A 21,973-nucleotide genomic window follows, 5' to 3' on the forward strand; every position below is an offset into this window, starting at 1 on the left:
CAAAACGTTCCCTTGAGATCTCTGATTTTTTTTTGAAAAGGTCTCTAGTCTTTCCCATTCTATTGTTTTCCTCGATTTCTTTGCATTGTTCATTTAAGAAGGCTTTCTTGTCTCTCCTTGCTATTCTCTGGAACTCTGCATTCAGTTGGATATATCTTCCCCTTTCTCCTTTGCTTTTCACTTCCCTTCTTTCCTCAGCTACTTGTAAAGCCTCATCAGACAGCCACTTTGCTTTCTTGCATTTCTTTTTCTTTGGGATGGATTGAGTTGCTGCCTCCTGAACAATGTTACAGACCTCCATCCATAGTTCCTCAGGCACTCTGTCTATCAGGTCTAATCCCTTAAATCTATTCCTCACCTCCACTGTATATTCATACAGTGTATATTACACTGAATATACCTGTATATTCAGGTATGATTTAGGTCATACCTGAATGGTTTAGTGGTTTGATCTTACATTCTAGGTTCCTAAACAATATTGTTCTTTACAGCATCGGATTTTCTTTTCACCACCAGACACATCCACAGCTGAGTGTCCTTTCGGCTTTGGCCCAGCCGCTTCACTCTTTCTGGCACTACTTGGAAATTCCCTCTGCTCTTCCCCAGTAGTATACTGAACACCTTCCAACCTGAGGGCTCATCTTCCGGCGTCATATCTTTTAGCCTTGTGATACGTTCCATGGGGCTTTTTTGGCAAGAATACTGGAGTGGGTTGCCATTTCCTTCTCCAGTGGACCACATTTTGTCAGAACTCTCTGCCATGACCTGTCCGTCTTGGGTGGCCCTGCACGGCATAGTTTATGGCTTCACTGAGTTACGCAAGCCCCTTCACCACAACAAGGCAGTGATCCATGAAGGGGATACCCCACATACACACACACATTTATGAGGTGGGCAGGCAAGCAGGCAGCCACTGCCACCCAGAGACTGAGCAGAATGATCCGGAGTGCAAAAGGCGCTGAGAGCAGAGAGCGTGGAGTTGGGGAGGAGGGAGAGTGACTAGCACGTTGTCTTTGATGTATATTAACTGCCCAATCAACACACTTCCCTCCCCCTCACACACACACACACACACACACACACACACACACGGGCTCAATGTAGTGCTTCTGAGTACATGTTCATGAAAATCATCCATCCTGCCATCCACCCTTTCTTAGCTGTGCAGCTTCGAATCAGCAGGCATCCACCATTTCTCAGCTGTGCTCCTACGTAGCTGCACAGTTTTAAATAGCACGGCTAGCTCCCCTCCCCACACTCCCAAGCTCGACAATTTAAAGTGAAAGGCAGTGACATGGAACTGAAGGCAATGAATTACATCCAGGTATACATGTTTGCCCCTCTGCTCTCCCCATGCCTCCGCCCCATGCTTCTTTCCCTTCCATCAATCCGCATCACTTCCACCAGCCCACGATGAAGCCAGCTGAGGTCACACAGACTGCAGCCACTGTGACAGGAAAATCCAGCACAAAATGAGTTTGGAAAAAACCTGGATTTAGGGCAAGAAACGCTGGGCTAGCTACAGACAGAAGTATGCATCATCTGACACTATCAATTTGTGGGTGGAGTAGAACTGTAGTAAAAGCCCCATGTAGATGGGGCCCAAGCCTGCAGTGGGGGGGGGGCTGGGGGCTGCCCCCCAAATTTTCTTTGCCCCTAAATTATTTTACAAATAATTAAAAAACAGTACAATTTTGTCTTTAAAAGGCCTGCAAACCAGATTAACTGCCCTTCTACTTTTTTTGCACCCCCCAATCTTTAAGGCTGGCTATGGGCCTGGATATAACACATAACAATTATATATATAAAATAAAATAAACCTTTTTGAGCCATGGGCACATTTGGCAATTTGAGAAACTGTCCCGGGCACCACCACAAAATGGCTGCCACGAGAGGCTTGGCAAGGGTGGGGTCTGAGCCCCAACACACTAAACAATGGATTTGAGCCCAGAATTTTCAGCATCAACAGAAACTCATTTCACAGCAATCCCAGCTGCTGTTAAAAATGTGTTAAAATGGGAGGAGTGCCCACCTTGGTGGGCATCAATGAAGGTGTCTGTGAGCATATTGCCTCCCCTTGTTATACATTATCAAGTAAAAACAGCAAATAATCTTGTGGCACCTTAAAGACTAACTCATTTATTCTATCATAAGCTTTCTTGTGGAGTATTATGGAGAGTTTCAGGTTCATATACAGTACATATGGGTGGTGGTGGTGATGATGGGAAGAATACTCCATGCATCTGATGAAGTGGCTATAGTCCACAAAAGCTTATGCCAGAATAAATGTATTAGCCTTTAAGATTCCACAAGACTCTTCATTGTTTTTGCTGCAAGACTAACATGGCTACCCTCTGGAAGTTCATGTCAGGGTGGAAACTGAGCCCAGAGAGCCCCAGAGCAGTTCTGATTCTGAGAAGAGACAATTCATCCCTCACAGGCTCAGCACCTGGCAGAGATTCCTCCTGCCAGCATTCCTGAGATAGATAGTGACCCTGGAAGTGAGTAAGTGTGGGAGGGGGGCTTCTTAGATGCGTGACGCAGACGCAAAGAACAATGAGCGACGGAGGGCGTGGAAAGGAGGCATAGCGCCCGTTTGGCGCGCAAGCAACGGCCGCCTCCTGTGGACCCGAGGGAAAGAGGGAGGATCTCTCCCTAGCCCATAAGTTCAGGGTCTTCAAGTGATTCTCCTTCAAACGGGGACCAACTGCCTAACCCAGGGCATAGGCTACTCTGCTGTTCATTGCTTAGTGGCTGGTGATTAGCATCTGAAAGAGTCATTAAGTTGTAAAAGGATTAAAGCCTTGAAAAGAATCCTTTCTTCTGTGTCTTGAGTTGGCTATTGGAGTCTACTGAAAGAGGCCGCCAGGGCGCTCCTGACAGTTCATCAGCAGAACTTCCTTTTCCAAATCTTAAAGTACATCAGATAGGACCATGAAAGAAAATGATAATTTAACTCATTCTTTTATAATAATACAACACATAAATCTGATTTGAGGAAAAGGAAACACAGAAAAAACAGCTGATTCATATTTTTAAAAGCTTCCTCTATGGTTTTAGGTTATATATGTCCTTTTCCTCTTTTAATGCTGCTGCTGGAAAATGACTCCAATCCACACAGATCCTCAAATACAGCAGGAGGAGGAAATAGTAGGAATGGACAAATTTTGATTTGGCTCAGGTTCTCATTTTCCCAACGTTAAGTTCATTTCATCCCATTGTCGCAACAGTGTGTCAGTCTTTTTTGTCTGCACAAAACTTCTATGCATCTTTGTGTCATTCCTCCTAATATATGCATCTTCTGTATGCATTTTTCTAATATATGGATTTTTGCAAGCAACTTTCTGTAACATAATGCATTTTTGTATATAATGTTCACTAATATGCACATTCTTGTGCACACTTCCCCCTAATACAGGGGCAGGGATGGCCAAATTGGCGTGCCTGGGGTTCCAATTCAGCCCTCTGGAATTTCCCAGAAGGCTGTGCCCCCCCCCCCAGTCTGGCCTCACCATCTTACCCCCGACCATCAATAGTTGGATGGTTTCCCTGCTTTTGTGTAGCTTTTCCCTCTTCTAAATGCCTCTCCTAAGGCTTAGTCACTGGCTGTAATAGATTTAAGGCACAATCCTATGCATATTTAGACAGAGAAAAGGCCTACAGCTCCCAGCATTCCCTAGCCAGCAAGGCTGACTGGGGAATGCTGGGAGTAGGCCTTTTCTCTGTCTCTACATGCATAGGATTGCACCTTTAAGTCATAATATGCTGGTATTTTGGGCCTCACCCCTTCTGCTTTTGGCCCCATCCCCTTTGCCTTTGGGCCCCAACAGTGTCTCCAAAGTTGGATTCATCCCTTGGGCTGAAAAACATTTCCCATCCCTGCCCTAATATACATTCTTGTAGGCATTTTCTGATCTGAGAATCAGATCATAAAATTCAGAAGAGTGCAAACATCAAAGTATAGCTGCATTTTGATCCATATATCGGATGGGCAATACAAAGTAGGTCACATTACGATGCAAACCGAATGAATTTCTCCCCTATCCCTAGGAAATGGCAGAATATTAAAGAGTGTTTCTTGAGAACTAGAAAATGAGGACTTTTGAGTTGACTGTATGCATTCAGGTTTGCATCCAGAAAGAAGTCCCTGTAATGATCACCTTTCTCACATGAGCTTTATAATATAAACCAAGAAAAGGTTTTTTCTTGAAAGGTTGTCACAGAGAGGAAGGCCAAGATCTCTTCTCGATCATTCCAGAGTGCAGGACATGGAATAATGGCTCAAGTGACAGGAAGCCAGATTCCGGCTGAACATCAGGAAAACCATCCTGACTGCAATTGTCATATTGCTCTGACAATGGAACCAATGACCTAGGGAGGTGGTGGGCTCTCCCACACTGGAGGTGTTCAAGACGAGGCTGGACAGCCACCTGTCAGGGATGCTCTGACCTGGATTCCTGCATTGAGCAGGGGGTTGGACTCGATGGCCTTGTAGGCCCCTTCCAACCCTACTATTATATGATTCTATGAAAAGCCAAATATTATGAATATACAAGCATCTCTAGAGTATTAGGGCAGACTTCAGCACTGTCTGGGAAGGAAGGTTCAAGAGCAAGCAAACACCCAGGGTGTGGCATGTCTTATGACAGAATACACTTAAGTTTCCAGTTGTCACCCCATATGCCACCTACCTCAGCCTAGACTTGCACTTTGAGGCTGAGAAAGCACAACGACTTAATAATGAATAACTCTGTGTCTTCCTTCCTTAACACTGAAGTTCTGAGCAGATCCACAGTACTACATACATTTTCAATTGCAGCTCATTCCAGTCCCACCGGGGGTGTCGCTGCAGCTGGCATCTTGCTCAGCTGTAATGGAATCATAACATTAACACAGTCTCAATTAGTCATGTACATTATCACGGGCATGAGTGAGTGAGACCAGGCAATCACAGTGGCAGTTATTGGGCTGTCTCTGCTCTGCAATTGTACGACTTCCTCTCCATGGGGGATTCAGCACAACTCAAGCCTGAATAGCTTTCTGAAGTATATAGGTAGGTGCATGGAGTGAAAAAAAGTCGGGTGCGGGAAGAGAGAATAGATCTGGGGGGTGTCTCCACAAGCGATGTACTCTGAGCTGGCTCTGTTCAGAGGTCATTGGGGATACATAATGTTATTCCCATCCCACAGCCACCCCAGAGCTTATTGAGGAAAAACCTGTTCTTCTCAGACTACTAGTTTGATTGTTTTCCTTAATTCGGCTTGTCTGCGCTTCTGTTGTGGTGTGCACCACCCTCCGTATTTATTCTGGCATGATAGCCCTGCCCAGGGGTGTGTCTTTCACCTGGCCATGACCTCACGGACCCCAGTCAATGGGTGTTACCCCAATGTTTTCCCCACCTGTGTTTCCCCAATCTTTCTGCTATTTCACAGCTGGCCATCATTGTTCTGAGCTACCTCATGGCATTTATTTCACCTTGCCTACTACTAAACTCTGGTGGCTATCCCCCAAAAGTATAGGTGTGCTCTGGGCAGCCTGTAACTTTTTTTAAAAAAAGTAAAGCATTAAGGTGAAATAGCACTTTTGTCCACAATACGCACACACCCTATCTCACTCTCTCACTATTGTGCATTTGTCCAGCAATACCTATACCCTCTATCTTGCTATCTCACTATTAGAGGGTATAGGAATAGCTGGCAAATGCAAGATAGTGAGATGGGGGTATAGGTATTGCTGGACAAATGCATGATAGTTGACACAGTGACATTCAAGATCCCTTTGTAGTGTGATTAGTTTAACTTCTTTCTTTCAGGATAGGTGATTTCTTCTATCTCACTATGCCTCGATCACGCAATTGCTCTATCATGCAATTGCACAATTGTATGATAGCACAATTGTGTGATAGAGTAATTCCGTGATAATGGCATAGCAAGATAGGGGGTGTGGGTGTTGCTGGACAAATGTGCAATAGTGACAAAGTGAGGTAGCACTTTTAAGGGGAAGAAAAAAAACAAGAAATTGGTAGAATTGGGCATAGCTTGGGGACGCAGGTGTCTCCTCAGAAGTAACTCCCATTGTGGTCAATGAGGCTTGTTGCATGTCTTTACTGAGGGCAGGGGCTGGCAGGGAGAGAGAAAGAGATTGTTTTTTGGCAAGACCATTTCATGGGAGGAGACCTCCCAGGATTTTATCAAGTAACAAAAGATATGCTGTGTTTCCTTACTGTTTGCTTTGTTGGTGTAAGGAAGTAATTAGTGCTAAGCTTTGATCCATCGCATTACGGGAGTATCAGTGGAAGGAGAAAGGAGAGCTTGGGGGGGGAGACTCTCTTACTGGTTTAGCAGCCCCCACCAGTCTGATGACATTTACTCCAATCCCCCCACCCCATTCGAAAGTATGTTCTGTGTAGCAACTTATACTGGTGCGGTGCACTCGCTCGTGGAGCCCTGTGTGGACCAAAGGGCAGCAAAAATTCCTTGAAAAAATCTGGGTAATCCTCCATTCGCTTCTCCTTCTGTTGTTGTGGAGACCCCTGCCCCCCAGATATAGAAGGTGAAGATGTGACTCCCTGTGTAGGGCAGGCAAATTCCAGCTTGAGGCTGGCTCTGATGACCCTTTAGGATACAGGATGCTCCCAAGAAGAATAATAGATTGTCACCTCCCTACAGGGTCAATTCTTTGCTTTTGAGACAACCAACATGTTTGGGTACATCTGTGCCTATGGTAGCTTTGTAATCCTGAATTGACCTGAAAAGCCAGCATCCTATCCTAGATAGTAAAATAAAAACCAAGCATACAGAAATATCACTGCTGTTTTTGGCTTGGCTGTAGAATGTGATCTGTTGACAGGGCTTACATCCCCCAGAGACGTTACTCCAGTGAGAAGTTCTCATTGTTGGCTCTCTACTAGCATGAATCAAACTGAACTTGTGTGGTATTAAAAGAACTTGCCCTCCTCCCACCATCCCTGATTTCCTGCTGGAGTTCTCCCTGTCATTGAGCATGGTACAGTTTTCTCTCTTTATGGCTATCTGTCAAGATTCCCCTCTCAGGCATTCTATGCTCATCCAAGTGAAACATAGTTTTGAATCATCTTCACACTCGGAACGCCAGCCCTGCCATGCTGTATCAGTGCTTGACAAGTGCTTTGGAATACAGTTGCGTGTTTTTTACAGTTTACAGAATGACCAAATGGCCAGGAGACCTGGAGTAATGTTGATCACATTTAGGAGATGTGAAATTGCATTTTCTACCTAAATCTTTATTACTGCATGCAGACACAAACCCGGCTTCCTTATCTTCCTCCTGCATCGACTTACATGCAAATCAGATTTGTATCATTTAGGGCACAATCCTATGCACGTTTAGACAGAAAAATGTCCTGCAACTCCCAGCATTCCTCAGTTAGCATGGTTGGCTGGGGAATGCTGGGAGTTGCAGGACTTGTTTCTGTCTAAATATACATAGGATCGCACTCTTACAAACTATTTATCAGAAGACCTTACCCTCTATTCATCCAAAGACTGGAATTGAAGCCATGGACCTTTGAATTTAGTTACCTAAAAAGGAGGGCAGAACTGGACCAGTAATCCAGTTTTGACAAGGCATATGTTACTGCTGTAAATGGCAATTTATTGTCTATTGCAGATTGTATTGCATCAATAATTTTAGGTACAGCATTACAGAGCAAATTTGGCACATGCCAAATTGGTCAGTGTCTTCCCTAATATGCTTTTGAACATCACTGTTGTTTAATATCCTAAGTTGTTCTGAAACTGTTAATTATAGTTTCCTAGTTCAGATAAAAAGGGAAACGATGGTTAATTAGAGGCTTCCTGGTTTGATTGCTCACACCACAAAGGAGGGAGCTGCACATGCAATCAAAAGGCTCACTCATTCGAAAGGATTATTGAGGCAAGATATGATCATCTGAACCGGGCCACTATTTGTGAGAAAACTGTGGCTCCATGTAGGGCAAGAGTGTTGAACCTCAGGCTCAGGCCCACAAGACAAATCTGGCCCACCTGGGGTTCCCTATATGGACATGTCACCTTTCCCTGTCCCCGCCACCTTCACCCTCACTAGGGATGTCACAAGCATGGACCCACTTTGTCAGTGCCCTGAGGCTCAGCAAGTGCCCGGCAGTTGCCCACTTTCCTTGTGAGCTGCCATTTTGTGCAACAGTGGCGGCTCGGGCTCTACCAGGAAGGGAATGTTGCAGAAATGGTGCCTGCAAAGGGGCCATTTATGCAACATTACAGGTGTGAAGGGAGCATTCATGTTTGTAATGTTGTGTGAACGGCCCATTACGGCCACTATTTCTGCAACATTCCCTTCCTGGAAATGCCTGAGCCGCCACTGTTGCGCAAAATGGCATCTCACAACAAGGGTGGATGGCTCCTCAGCATCATCGGGCAGTTGCCGAGGCGATGCGGTGCCCCAAGCAGGAGCTGGTAGTCACAGTGGCGCGGCAAGCACCTGACGAATCTGGGTGCAGGTGAGTCCATCCATCCATCCATCCCCTCCCCGACCATAGATGGCTTGGTGGTTTTGTGGCACAGTTTCCCCCCAAACTAAAAGGTCGAAATGCCTCCCCTGAGGCTTAGATACTGGCAGTAAACGACTTTACGCTAAAATACGCTGGTATTTTTGGCCCTGCCCCTTTTGCCTTTGACCCTGACCATTTCTGCTTTCAGACCCACTCACCACTGGAATGTGGTTCCTGGGAGCTTCTCTGAAATTGAATTTGGCCCTTGGGCTGAAAGAACCCCTACATCAACATGCTGATGGAGGGGCTATCATTTGGAGGCTCGCTGGACTTCAGCCTTGAGACAATGGCATTCCCACAGACTCCCACAATGCTTATGTAGGAACCACACTTAGGTCAGAGAGCACAGGCAGAGCTACAGGCCTTTAGGCTCTGCAAGCAATGGGCAGAGAAAGGAAGAGAACGTATATGTGGCTGATGGAAAATTCCATTCGCTCCAACCAAAGTTCTCAGTGCCTAACCTCAAACATTTTGTAGGCTATTAATTTAATCCCCACCCTCAGGTCCCACCCAATTAACCTCAAGGCTCAAGGAGGGCTGGGGTTGTCACCTCATTTCCGAAGCTGCTTGTGGAGAAAAACAGCTGGATATATCCAGCTGCTTTTAAAAATGAAGGAAAAGACCAATTAAAAAGGAAACCTGCAGAGATGTTCTTAAAAAAAAAAAGGGGGGGGGCAGGGGGAGAGAAAACAAAACAAGAGATGAGACAGAGAGAGGTTAACTGAAAAGAGGAAAGGGTATTTTGGAGGAAGTTGCTTTTAAATAAATGTTTGTTTTATGGGAGTTAGAGTAAGCAAACTTGGTGAGGAGGAGGCGGTCTATCGGGGGAGAAGGTGGAGGAAGGCACTTGAGAAATGAACTGAGGAAAGATGGCAGGGGCTGTACAGACTGCAAGCACACATGGGACACTGCAAGGCTTGTGAGAGGCTTCCCATTTAGTACTTAAATGGCAAACATGTCAGACTAGCAGCCAAGAGCACCTGTCTTGTTGAGTGGAAAGCCTGTGAAGGAGTTGCGGGCAGAGCAGAATCAGCATCTGCCACAGTAAAGGCTGTGTGCGTGAGAGAGGGTTGTTTTGTTTTGTTTTGAGCTGGTGACCTGCTTGGTGGTTTAAAACGTTTTGATCCCAGCAGGTGGGATGTGGAGCCATTTCTGACCACTTCGCCCTCTCACTGAGTTCAGTCACTAACCCCCTCAGCTCTGCTTGTCAGAGATAAATCCTCCCCACTTTATAACAGCAAACACACATTTAAGAAAATGTGTCTTCCAGTTAACATGAGTGCAGGGGTCACCAGTGGTGGTGTGGCATTTGCAAGCGTTTGTTTGTTTGTTTGAAGCATTTTTATTCTGGGATGGGGAGGGAAGAGGAAAAAACTTAAGAGGACTGTCAGCAGCCCCCCCCCCCCCGCTTGAAAAAGCATATTGGGTGTCACTACAAAATGGCTGCTATACGGTACATGGAAAGGAAAGGTTCCTCCTGTGCAAACACCGAGTCACTGCTGACTCCTAGAGGGACGCCACTTTCGCTGGCGTTTTCATGGCAGACTATAGCAGGGTGGTTTGCCATTGCCTTCCCCAGTCGTGACTACCTTTCCCCCAGCAAGCTGGGTACTCATTTTACCGACCTCGGAAGGATGGAGCGCTGAGTCGACCTGAGCCGGCTACCTGGGATCGAACTCAAGTTGTGGGGAGAGTTTCGGTTGAAATATTGCCGCCTACCACTCTGCACCACACGAGGCTCATATGGTACATGGACAGTCACAAAATGTTACAGCCCCCCTTTCTTGTGTGCTCGCACTCTCTCTCTCTCTCTCTATCTGTACACCTCCCTCATTCTTTGGGTGTTTTCTCTCCTCACACACAAGTTTCACTCACTACTCTTCCAGTTCTCACAGCTGCTGGGGAATCCCCTCAGAGCCAGATTTTGCAACTAGTGTGAGCTGCTTCCTTGCTCAATATTATGTGGTCATGGAAAGGAGGGGAGTCAGGGTCTTGTGGGCACTATGACATGTCTCCAAGGGTGCAATAGCACCCACAGATGCCCCATCGTTGACCACTGGTATAAGCAAAGTACACTCCTTTACATTTTTACATAAGATGGAATGGCTGCCATTCAGTTATATGGAAGGAAGTAAAGGATTCCCCTTAAGGCCACTGTTGTAGACAGGAAAACATTTCCTCCTCTCCTGAGACCGGGTGGTCTGGATCACTTTGACTGGAATCCCAGAGGAGGTTTAGGGCGCAATCCTATGCATGTTTTGATGGGGGAAAGTCCTACATTTCCCAGAATGGCTGGCTGGGGCATGTTGGGAATTGTAGGGCTTTTTTCTGTCTGCATAGGATTGTGCCCTTAAGGTTTCTTTGTGCACCCCAGCCCCAACTCTATGATATAACAGGCCCTTCCACCACATAGCCTCTCATAATAATGGGTATTTTGTTAGTATGCATTTTTGCTGATTACCTTAAAAAAAAAGTCAGAAGAATTTTACATGTCCCATGAAGCTCTGGAGAAACTGCTGAAATTGGTCAGGGGAAGCACAGGTAAAGATTCCTTTAGTGTTGAAAGGAGGGACCATTTTTGAATCTGCTTAGAAATTTCCTTTCCTGGCAGCTGCTGATTGGAAGGGGGAAAGAGACAAAATAAAATAACCCAGGACACTCAGCAAGTATTTACAACCCCCTCTCCCAAGGGGATAAAAATATTCTGGAATTACTGAGCTGGAAATCACAGTTATAATAAAGTGGAAACGATCCCTTTGGGTGAGACAGGCCAGCTGTGTCATTACAAGGCCTGGGCTGAATCCTCTGAGAGACCATTATAGCAATTACAAGGCCTCTAACTGCACACGCCATAATCACAATGCTTAGCTGTGCCTTGGTCTGCCTGAGAGTCTGACTTGCAACGACGACAAAGTGCTGTGTGAACAAATGCCTGCAGCCTGTCCACATTTGATGAAGGGAAGTAGCCATTCATGCAACATTTTTCATTTTCGATTCCAAAATTTCATTTTCAGTTTAAAACCCACTGGCTGCGTTCAGACAGCATGATAACCCATACTCAAGGGCTGAGTTGAGTGTGGGTTGTCATTGAACCATGGGTTGTTATTGAAATATGGGTTATCGTATTGTCTGAACCCAGCTGCACGAACAAACCATGTTTTGTTAACCATGAACAACCCATGAAGAGAACCTGTGGTTTGTTGTTGGGTTGTGAACTGTGGGTGCTATTGAAATGGATTCATCTAATAATAAAAGAGTGGTGTGTACAAGCTATGCATTTCTGTGATATATTTTCCCTGTGTTTTTTTTAAAAAATCAGATGAAGATAGAAGGTACTAAATTCTCCAAAAAACATGGGAGGAAAGAGAGGAGAAAATTGTACCAAAAATATCTGGAGATGGAGAGAGAGCCTTTTTTTTCGCAGAGGCCAACCTACAGCTCTGAAATCCACAACTCTTCTAATTCATCAGCAGTTAAAGGGAAATATAAGCCCTATGAGTCAACACCACAGCAGTCACCTAATTGCCTTTCCATGTTATGGGGGCCAACAGAATTGTGTGTATATTTTGTGCCCTCTAAAGAAGGCCCTTATCTCCCCAATGCCCCATCTCATCTACAAACATTGCTTTCCTTCCTCCTCAGCTGGTGTGCTGGTCCCCTCCTGCCATACAATATGGCAGCCTTGCAGTAGCCTGCTTTTAGGAATGCTTCTGTTTGGCTTGGCATGGGGGAGGCTGCTGCTATGCAGGCGCGGGGAGGGGGGAGGGGAAAGGGGCTGCTGATTCATCACAGCTGTTCAAACAATCCATTCACCTTGTCCCCTCCTTTCCTTCCGAATGACTAACTCAGCCATTCAAGGCCAGCCACTTGCTTTCCTTGCATCAGAGTTCAGCAGTATCAGCTACAATGAATTGTTTGGCAGACCTCTTCCCAGCCAATATCCTTTATCGCAAATGCAGAGTTCAGGAATAGCAGAAGGCCTCTTTGTCCTTCAACATCAATGTGATGGACCACCAAGCCAACCTAGGCCTTGAACGTTTTCAAGGATGTCTGCCAGTTAGAGGGTCAAATAAAACCCCTTATTCAGCAGAAGAACCAACCCACCCTTTTGCTCCCTCTCACAGTCCAAGGCAGGATTTTCCCCAGATGCATCTTCTTCTCACTCTCCTTGGTAACTTACGAGGCTTTCAGATTTGTATTACGGCATTTTTAATTACAGGTCTTCCTTTGCTATATGTTGTTGGAGGCGAGAAATCTGTGGCCCTCCAGATGTTGTTGGAATACAACTCCTATCATCCCTGACCAGTGGTTGTGGATGATGGGAGCTGGACTTGCTTCAGGTGCCTTGCAGCAGGGAATGCAACAAATGAATAATGTGAAGTGGAAAGCATCATTGGGGCACATCATTACACAGCATCATTCTCTCCCTTCTCTTGCTTTGCTGAGGACAAATCCCTAAGAGGTTGGGCCTCCCCTATATGCAGCAGGCTGGGCGGGGCTCTTGCTGGCTTTTAGTTCCTATAATTACGAATTGAGCCTGTGATTCATAACTTTCCCTCAGTCCAGTTACAACTTGCTCCTGGTGAATGAGCAAGATTCCAATCCAATCTGAGGGTCCATATCAATATAAATCTCCCAATAATAGGTTGACAAATAGTGTGCCCAGCTGCAATCCAGAGTTAGACCCACAGTTGATCCCTCACCTGACCCATGCACAATGAGCACATTGGAACTGGCATGCTCCCAATGATTGCATATCGGTCTTGAGGTCCAGTATGGTTGAATTTCATTACTGGTTGGGTGCTTCCCTAGTATGATTGCTTATTCCAGGGGTGAGCACGTTGTGGCCCTCCAGATGTTTTAGCCTACAACTTCCATCAGCCCTAGCTGGCATAGCCAATAGCGAGGGATGGTGGAAGGTCCAAACATCTGGAGGGCCACAACTTGCCCACCTCTGGCTTAGTCTGAAGTAGACTTTTTCATTTTATTTGGTATCAGAGACAGAGTCCCTTCTCCAGGCTACTTCTGGCAGTATCCTGATTCATATTTTATTGTGAGATTCCGGTATTCATCTCACATCATGTCAGCTGCATAGAATCATGTCAAGCTCCCACATAGCAGCATCAGCAGCTGAGCATTACTAGGGTGGGAGTTGTTATGGAATGAATCATGGGAGAGTGGTTCATTTGGTAGCTACCATGTCATTTTAGTAACATGAAAATCAAGCCTGAGTTAAGCTCAGTCCACACCAACAAGAGGGGTTGTTCACGACCAAAACAGAACCCTTAAGGATTTCACCTCATCTGCAATTACAGGTGAGGAGGGGAAAAAAAACCTGCCACCCTTTGGCTGGCTTAGTCAAATATTCAAGCTCTTAAAGCTAATTCCAAGGAGTCTTAAATCGGGAAAGACGCTGCCCAGAGGGGATGCATTAGCTGTTGCTCCTGGGACTGATCACGTTATGCCAAGGACATCACTAATTTTGTTGCCTTTCTTTAAGTGATACTTTGGCAGAGTTTATCCTTTCTATCCTGGGAGAAAAAGAAATGGGGATGTGGGCGGTGGGGGGGGGGAGTGCCATCAAAAGAGGAAAGAAGAAGCTTCACTGTCTCCACTATCAATAATGAAGAAAGGTTTGATTGCCAAGGGATCGCTTCATACCTTGCAAACTCTGGCCATGAGCCAAGTCTCCTGGCAGTGAATATCAGAGAATTTACAACTGAAATTTTTTTTACACAAACTGTATCATTTGAGTGGACAAGCCACTTAGAAGTACAGTTACAACACTGCATTCAGAAGAACCATTTCCTCTCTAGGGCCCCATCTATATGGCACTGCTTTGACCCCCCACCCTGTCGCAAGCGTGCAGCAACGTGGCTTCGAATCAGCATGCCGTGAGATACACTCATGACGTACTGCGAACGTCCCTAAGAGACTCGCCATGCCCCCCCTTTTTTGCCACTACACTGAAATGTGCAGCTGTGCAGTCTCATGAGTGTGAGGGTGCGACACTTCAGTGGCTATTTTATATATCAGGGGCTCTGCTGTGTCTTTCTGACCCTGTTTTAGGTAAAAATTGGGTATTTTGTGCTCCTTCATTTCCGCACCATCAGTTTGTCAGTTCCCCAGCCCGAGACTTCCGCGATGGTTCGCACTCACAAGCATGAGTGCTACGTGCTTAGCCATCGCTCCAAAATGGTGGCCAGAGTGATTTTGTTCCTCCCCCAGCTCTCCCCCCAACCCTTGGGTACTGAGCCCAAAAGCAACCTTTGCAAAGATACAACGCTGCAAAAATGTGCAAAAGTGTGATTAAATAGATGAAAACTCCCCTCTGTGCCTCTGTAACTGCGCAGCTGCGAAAGGATGGGGGGAGAAAAGGGGCGTCACAGAGTGACACAGGCACTATGCACGCCTGCAACATACCCACTGTAAGATGTGGAGTGAGGTTAGGGAAGGAACAGACGGTCTGCAGCTTTGGGGGAACCTGCAGCAAACCCCAAAACTCGCAGTAGAACGACTCTTTGGAACTCCGCTTTTTCAAGGCGAAAACCACGGATGGCTGTGAAGTCATGACGGCATCATCTATCATGAGGGTCCTCAACTCGCACCCTCCCGGGAGTAAAAGCCTGGTGAAGATGGGGCCTAAGACTGAGGATGGGAAAATTAGTTCTACCAGCCTTCCACAGAAGTTGGCTTCTGTGCATAGTGTTGATTAAGCTGCACCTGTGATGTGCAAAGCCCTTCCACCTCCATATCCTGGAACAGTTTTGCAACTCTTTTAAAACTGATTTTCCTTGTTGTTTCAAACTAACGGGATGAACAAGTGGCCAAATGAATAAACATTTCCTTAAAAAGGTGTGTGTGGCCTACCTGAAACATCAGAGGGATGGGAAGGTGCAAGATGGATATTGGCAATCCAGATGCTGATTCAGTTCTGTAAATCTGTTCAATGCATTGTGAATACAGGGAGGAAGCTGGGTTTGTTCTGTGGGAGAAAAAGTTACAGGCAGTCCTGGTTAAAGACATGTTTGTATGCACCTTTCATAAAGATGAAGGAGGAAGAAAGTTTCTAAAGCCAAAAGCCCCATGGGCACAGTCTTGAGGACTAGTGTTAAGACTTTTGGAATCCAAGACAGGAAAATTTTACTAGCACAAGCATGAAAATGTGTTTATATATTAGTCCCAGGAACTCACTTTTCCAAAGGAAAAAAATCCTTGTTAATTTACAACCCTCCAGTGCAAAATAAAATAAAATAAAATCCATAAAGATTACTCTTCACCAAACTTCTTGCAGCTTCATAAGTTAATCAGTGTCTGACAACAGGAATCAGAGACTGAACCATGTGGCAGTAATAACCTCCTTAACTAAAGCATTTATTGGAGGATACATATTACATTGACTGGACCACTTCAGCTTTAAATAAAAAAAGCGGAAGTGGACTACATGTTATTTGTCAAGCTTAGGGTTTCAGAACAGAAATCCCAAAACAAGCAATAAATAAGGAATGTTATATATCCAGGTGGTTGATAAGTAACCCAGTTGTCTAATGTGCTCTTTAGACCAAAGCAAAGCAAGACGTTAGAAGCACCATTTCAAGAATGTGGGGGGGGGGGCAGTAGCAACGTATGGCTGTGAGAGCTGGACTATAAGGAAGGCTGAGTGCCGAAGAATTGACGCGTTCGAACTGTGGTGCTGGAGAAGACTCTTATGAGTCCCCTGGACTGCAAGGAGGTCAAGCCAGTCCATCCTAAAGGAAATCAACCCTGACTGCTCATTGGAAGGACAGATACTGAAGCTGAAGCTCAAATATTTTGGCCAGCTAATGCGAAGAGAAAAGTCACTGGAAAAGACCCTGATGCTGGGAAAGACTGAAGGCAAAAGGAGAAGGGGACGGCAGAGGATGAGATGGCTAGATAGCATCACGGATGCAATGAATATGGACTTGAGCACGCTCCGGGAGAGAGCGCAGGACAGGAAGGCCTGGCGTGCTATGGTCCATGGGGTCACGAAGAGTCGGACACGACTGAACGACTGAACAACAACAACAACAACAATCCTCGTGCTCTCCAGATATTTTGGACTTCAACTCTCATCAGCCTCAGCTACCATGGCCAATGATCAGGAATGTTGGGAGTTGCAGTCCAAGACATCTGGAGAGCACAAAGTTGGGAAAGGCTGAGCTAGATTCACAACATGGTTCAAAAGCCTTTTTTTGTATATACTTTCCAATTACACTTGCGTTTTTGCAATTACAGAATATTTGCTCAGCTTGCTGAGGTTACTTTTAATGCACAGTAATTACTTGAACGGTATTCACATATGACCTGAAATACAGAGGTGTGTGTGTGGGGAGGGGGGATGCCCCTCACCCTGCAGGCATAGTCCAATGTCTGCAATTCTTAGCGCAAGAATAAGTATGAATGTTGTAACATATGACATGCAGTATGAACGCTTTTTTCCCAACTGCAAGTCTGTGCATCAGGCTATCCCTGTGTGATCTCTGCACTTGTAGCACACACACACACACGTTCTGTACTTCATCTATTACAGTATACATAGTGATCCAACATGGACAAATTGTAATGCTTAAAGCAGTCCTGTGTTAACTCAGTTACAAATAGTTTGCTGTAAGAATCAGGTTATAAAAATAACACCCCCTCCCTAAAACAAACAAACAGACAAACAAAAACAACTAAGGAATTTTTCAGCAAGAAGAAGCAGTGTAATAAAAATACACATGAATGCAAATACAGATCCTAGCCTATGAGGTCACACAGTTAAACACATGCTTCAGCTAGGCACTGACTAGGACATAAGCTCCACTGAACAAAGTGGGACCTACTTCTGAGTAAACATTCATAGGATTGTGCTGTAAAGTCTATTGAAGCAATCTGTTTGTACACATTCAACTCTGCACTGAATCTGGCCTTCAGCACATTTGCCGTCTTCAGCATTGTTTGGGTCCCAAAAGTCTCTCGTAAACTGGGAAATAGATACGACAAGTAGATACATTACCAAAATTGGAGATATATATTTAGGAAGAAAATTTATGCCCGATTATGTAAAGAGTTGCATCATGCCCAATTACCTAATTGTGAAAGACCTGTCTCTCAAGTATGCAACACCACCCTGTATGCCTGTATACCTCACACATCTGTATACCTCACACAAGTATGCCTGTATACCTCACACATCTGGCCTTTTTCTCTTATGTTGTAGAATTTTCCTTTTGAATGGCAACATTTCACATCCTTCAGATCAGTAAGCAAAGCTGAAAAGGAGGATAAATATGAATGAAACCCTAAAACATATCCATAGAAGGTTCACTCATTTGTTGAAAGGAAAATATAAAGCTTTAGGGAGCTGTGTGTGCAAAAAGTAGGGCTGTGCATTGCTTCGGTCCAAATCCTGAATCCTAAACCAGATTGGGGTGATTCGGACCGAAGTGGCTTGGTTTCGGAGTGGGTCAGAAGTGGCCTGAAGCAGGTTGGAATGCTCTGAAGTGCTTTGGCCTGATCTGGACAGTCCCCTGCCCAGCTGTGCGAGCCCCCTGCTCCTTACCTGGACTTGTGGGGAGTACCTGCAGTCTTGGAGGGAGTCACTATTTCTTCTAAAATGGTGACTCTTCTTCTTCCAGGAAGCAAACGGTGCATAGATTGTGGCCAAAAAGGGGCCATCTGTGCAATATTACAGGTGTGAATGGCCCATTTTCAAAGAAAATGGCGACTCCCTCCAAGACCGTGACTTGACCTCCCTCAGGTCCAGGTAAGGAGGGGCAAGGAGTTGCCCTTGTTCCCCCAAAGTCAGACGTGATAGGCTACATAAACATTTACGTAGCCTATCACGGTGTTTTTTAAAAATCTAGCCGTGATAGGCTACGTAAATCTTTACGTAGCCTATCACGTTTGTTTGTTTTGTTTTGTTTTTTACTTGGAAATGGCAGCGGCGGCAGCCGGTCAGAAGACCAGCCGCTGCCGCTGCCCCACCGCCGGATCCGCCGCCGCCAGGGACATTCGAGCAAGGTAAGTCCCGTCCCGGGGGTGGGGGGTGGCAGACCGTTTCTCCACCAATTTCGGGGGGCCGAATGAGCTGGCATTCGGCCTCCCCGAGATTCGTGGAGAAATTCTTTGACATCCCTAAGTCAGAGCATCCCTGACAGATGGCTGTCCAGCCTCGTCTTGAACGCCTCCAGTGTGGGAGAGCCCACCACCTCCCTAGGTCATTGGTTCCATTGTCGTATTGCTCTAACAGCCAAGAAGTTTTTCCTGATGTTCAGCTGGAATCTGGCTGCCTGTAACTTGAGCCCATTATTCCGTCTCCTGCACTCTGGGATGATGGAGAAGAGATCCTGGCCTTCCTCTCTGTGACAATCTTTCAAGTACTTGAACAGCGCTATCATATCTCCCCTCAGTCCTCTCTTCTCAAGGCTAAACATGCCCAGTTCTTTCCATCTCTCCTCATAGGGCTTTGTTTCCAGTCCCCTGATCATCTTTGTTGCCCTCCTCTGAACCCTCTCCAGTTTGTCTGCATCCTTCTTAAAATGTGGTGCCCAGAACTGGACACAGTACTCCAGATGAGGCCTAACCAGTGGTGAGTAGGGATGGTGGAGAAATCTGCCACAGACTCCAATGAAGCCGGATTCTTTAGAATCTGCCCCCCTGGAGTCCGTGGCGGAACGGACTGCTCCCCACTGCCGCCCCACGAACTAAGGTCAGGATGGACCCCGGTGCCAGCCGGTCTGGGTCTGTCCTCTTTGTTCCGCAGCCGTCCGCTGTGGGGCTGCGGCCGCAAATGGCATCCGGTGTAGGGGTCGCCATTTGCATCCCTACCCTTTGCCATGAATGGCTGCATAAATATTTCCGTAGCCAATCACAAAGAGAGCAGGGATGCAAATGGCATCAGCTATGCCATTTGCATCCCTGCTCTATCCTGACCTTAGTTCGTGGGACGCCATTTGTGGCCACAGCCCCGCAGCGGACAGAAGTCCAGCTGCAGACGGCCCCGGCTGGCAGCTCCGTGGACTTGCAGCAGAGTGGAACCGGCCGGGGAGGATTACGGGGGGGAGGGATGGATCACCTATTACAGGGGAACTAGTACTTCCTGGGATTTGGAAGCTATGCTTCTATTAATGCAGCCCAAAATGGCATTTGCCTTTTTTGCAGCCACATCACATTGTTGGCTCATATTCAGCTTGTGATCGACAACAATTCCAAGATCCTTCTCGCTTGACGTCTCCCCCATCTTGTAACTGTGCATTTGGTTTCTTTTTCCTAGGTGCAGAACTTGGCATTTATCCCTATTAAATGTCATTCTGTTTTCTGCCCAGCGCTCCAGTCTATCAACATCCCTTTGAATTTTGTTTCTGTCTTCCAAAGTATTAGCTATCCCGCCCAATGTTGTGTCATCTGCAAACGTGATCTGCATTCCCTGCACCTCCTCCTCCAAGTCATTTATACAAATGTTGAAGAGCACTGGGCCCAGGACTGAGCCCTGCAGTAAGTGTCATATATAAGTGTCATATATTTTATACTGGCAAAAGGACCTGGCTTTGCACAGGTTGGGAAGAGTTGTTAGGTTGGTCCAACAAAGCCTTACACACCTGTCAGAGTTGGATACAGTGCAGCCTTCAAGCAAAGTTACACAGCTGCCCGAGTGGAACACATTATGCCTTCCCTGGCCTGTAGGCACAGTCCCTGCCATGGTGACCCCCATAGCCCTTTGAGCGAGGGGTCTGTAATGTTCTTCGTCTCCTGAAGACTGTCTTGCATGGCCCTCTCTGTCGGCCCTGACTCCCTTCTCCTGCACTCTACCCTGTCTCCCCGTCCTGCCACACTAACTCCCAACATTCTTCTTCTGTTACCTGGGCAACGTGCCCCCTTGTCCTGCCCCCTACTATATCTATCTGTATCTAATTTCAGCTCCTTCTACAGTACCCCCTTTCTTAAAAATTTTCACTATGCCTGTCGCCTATAACCATCCCAGACAGAGGGAGAGCATATCCTGAACGTTTCATAACAGTCATGTGTACAGTTTTTGAGTCCATCAAGGACATACAGTCAGACAAACACTTCCTTTTACATATAGAAGATGTAGAAGATAGATATAGATATAGTAAAACTTACATTAGACAGGGAGCTTCTCCTTAAGCTGTTTTACTGTAATTGCCCAGAAGCATATCCATGATATATATTCAGGATGCTATTCAGGGAGTTTCTTTATTTCTTTATTGATCTTGTATTGTTCTGTGTGTTCATTTTTTGTTGCCTGGATTTTATAACTTCATTTCAAAACAAAAATCCATGGATTCACAACAGCAACTGGATGTCATATTCTGGAGCCAATGTGCAGAGGCGCTCAACTGTATCTTAGCTAATCGAGGCAGATAATTGGAGCAGAGTAGGTTATACAAAGCACCTAGAGACAGAAGTGGCAAGATGTGGTGCTTATTTTCATAAGCTTCATCTGATAAAGTGACCACCTAGGGGAAGGCATATTTGCAGGCCTGTAGTCCTGATGGGTCACACCAGGTCTTCAACCTGGTACTATTTTTGCACATGGGTCCCAGCCAGCTCCCCTCCACTTTCCCAGCAGTGAGCCAGCGAGGGAAGGAGCGATCGCGTGTGCCGGTCCCTTGGCCCTGCTTTTGTTCTTCCCCCTTGGCTGGGGCCTGCCAAGAGGGAGAGGGAGGTGGGGGAGGGAGGAGGGGAGGCAGGGGTGGCACGGCTGCCGCCTGGCTGCGTTCAGCTGAGCTCGCCCTGCCACACCCTGGGCAGAGGCAGCTGTGGCTGCATGTGCGCACCAAGTCTGAGCAAAGACTGTGGCCTCCAGAGCCAGCTTCTGAGGGAGGCGGGAGAGTTTTAGGGGTATTGGCTGCAGCAGCCCAGTTGGGGATAACCTGCTCAGAGCTGGGTAGAGGAGGAAGAAGAGAAGGTGAGGTAAAAGTGAGCTAGGAAGCGGGAAGGGGGCTGAATTACTCAAATCGGTGGGTGAGATCACTTTGGGGAGGAGGATGGTGTGTGACTGTGTGTGGAGCGCATGATATAGCCCTTTTTTACAGGCAGCGCAGCACTGCCTCTAATAATAATAATAATAATAATAGTAATAATAATTTTAAAAATGCCATACAGTGTAGAGCTATTGGGCAGAATGAAATGGTGGACTGAGAGAAGGTGCTAGAATTTTTTTTTTGCTTGGCCTCGACGCTGTGCTTTACATATCTGTTCAGAAGTAAGCCCCAATCAGTCAATGGGACTTACTCCCAGGTAAGTGTGTATAGGATTGCAGCTTAAATGCCATTGTTTGCTAGCTCCTTTCAAATTCAGAATTTTATGCTGTTTATTTTTTTAAATGCTGGGGGGGGGGTTGCCGTATTTTTGTTTTTAATGTATTTGTTTGTTATGTTCTGTTTTAATTAATATTTTGTT

The 21,973-nt window shown here is 46.1% G+C and overlaps 1 protein-coding gene across 6 annotated transcripts in view; it reads right to left on the reverse strand.

The window, feature by feature from the left end:
- The window catches only part of TSPAN18 (tetraspanin 18), a 414,388-nt gene that overhangs the window by 334,228 nt on the left and 58,187 nt on the right, over positions 1 to 21,973 (reverse strand). For 2 of the 6 annotated variants that reach the window (XM_084850864.1, XM_084850854.1), the window contains exon 4: positions 15,419 to 15,533. In XM_084850864.1, coding sequence (XP_084706990.1) covers positions 15,427 to 15,533 — 107 coding nt within the window. In that variant the 3' untranslated portion in view covers positions 15,419 to 15,426. Of the gene's footprint in view, positions 1 to 359; positions 20,964 to 21,973 lie in introns of those variants that run through there. The other 4 variants (XM_084850847.1, XM_084850711.1, XM_084850838.1 and 1 more) reach the window with 4 other exon arrangements.

This window comes from Heloderma suspectum, chromosome 1, assembly GCF_057233095.1.
Source record: "Heloderma suspectum isolate Gila_16-S chromosome 1, 16-S_ref, whole genome shotgun sequence".
Lineage (NCBI taxonomy): Eukaryota > Metazoa > Chordata > Lepidosauria > Squamata > Helodermatidae > Heloderma > Heloderma suspectum.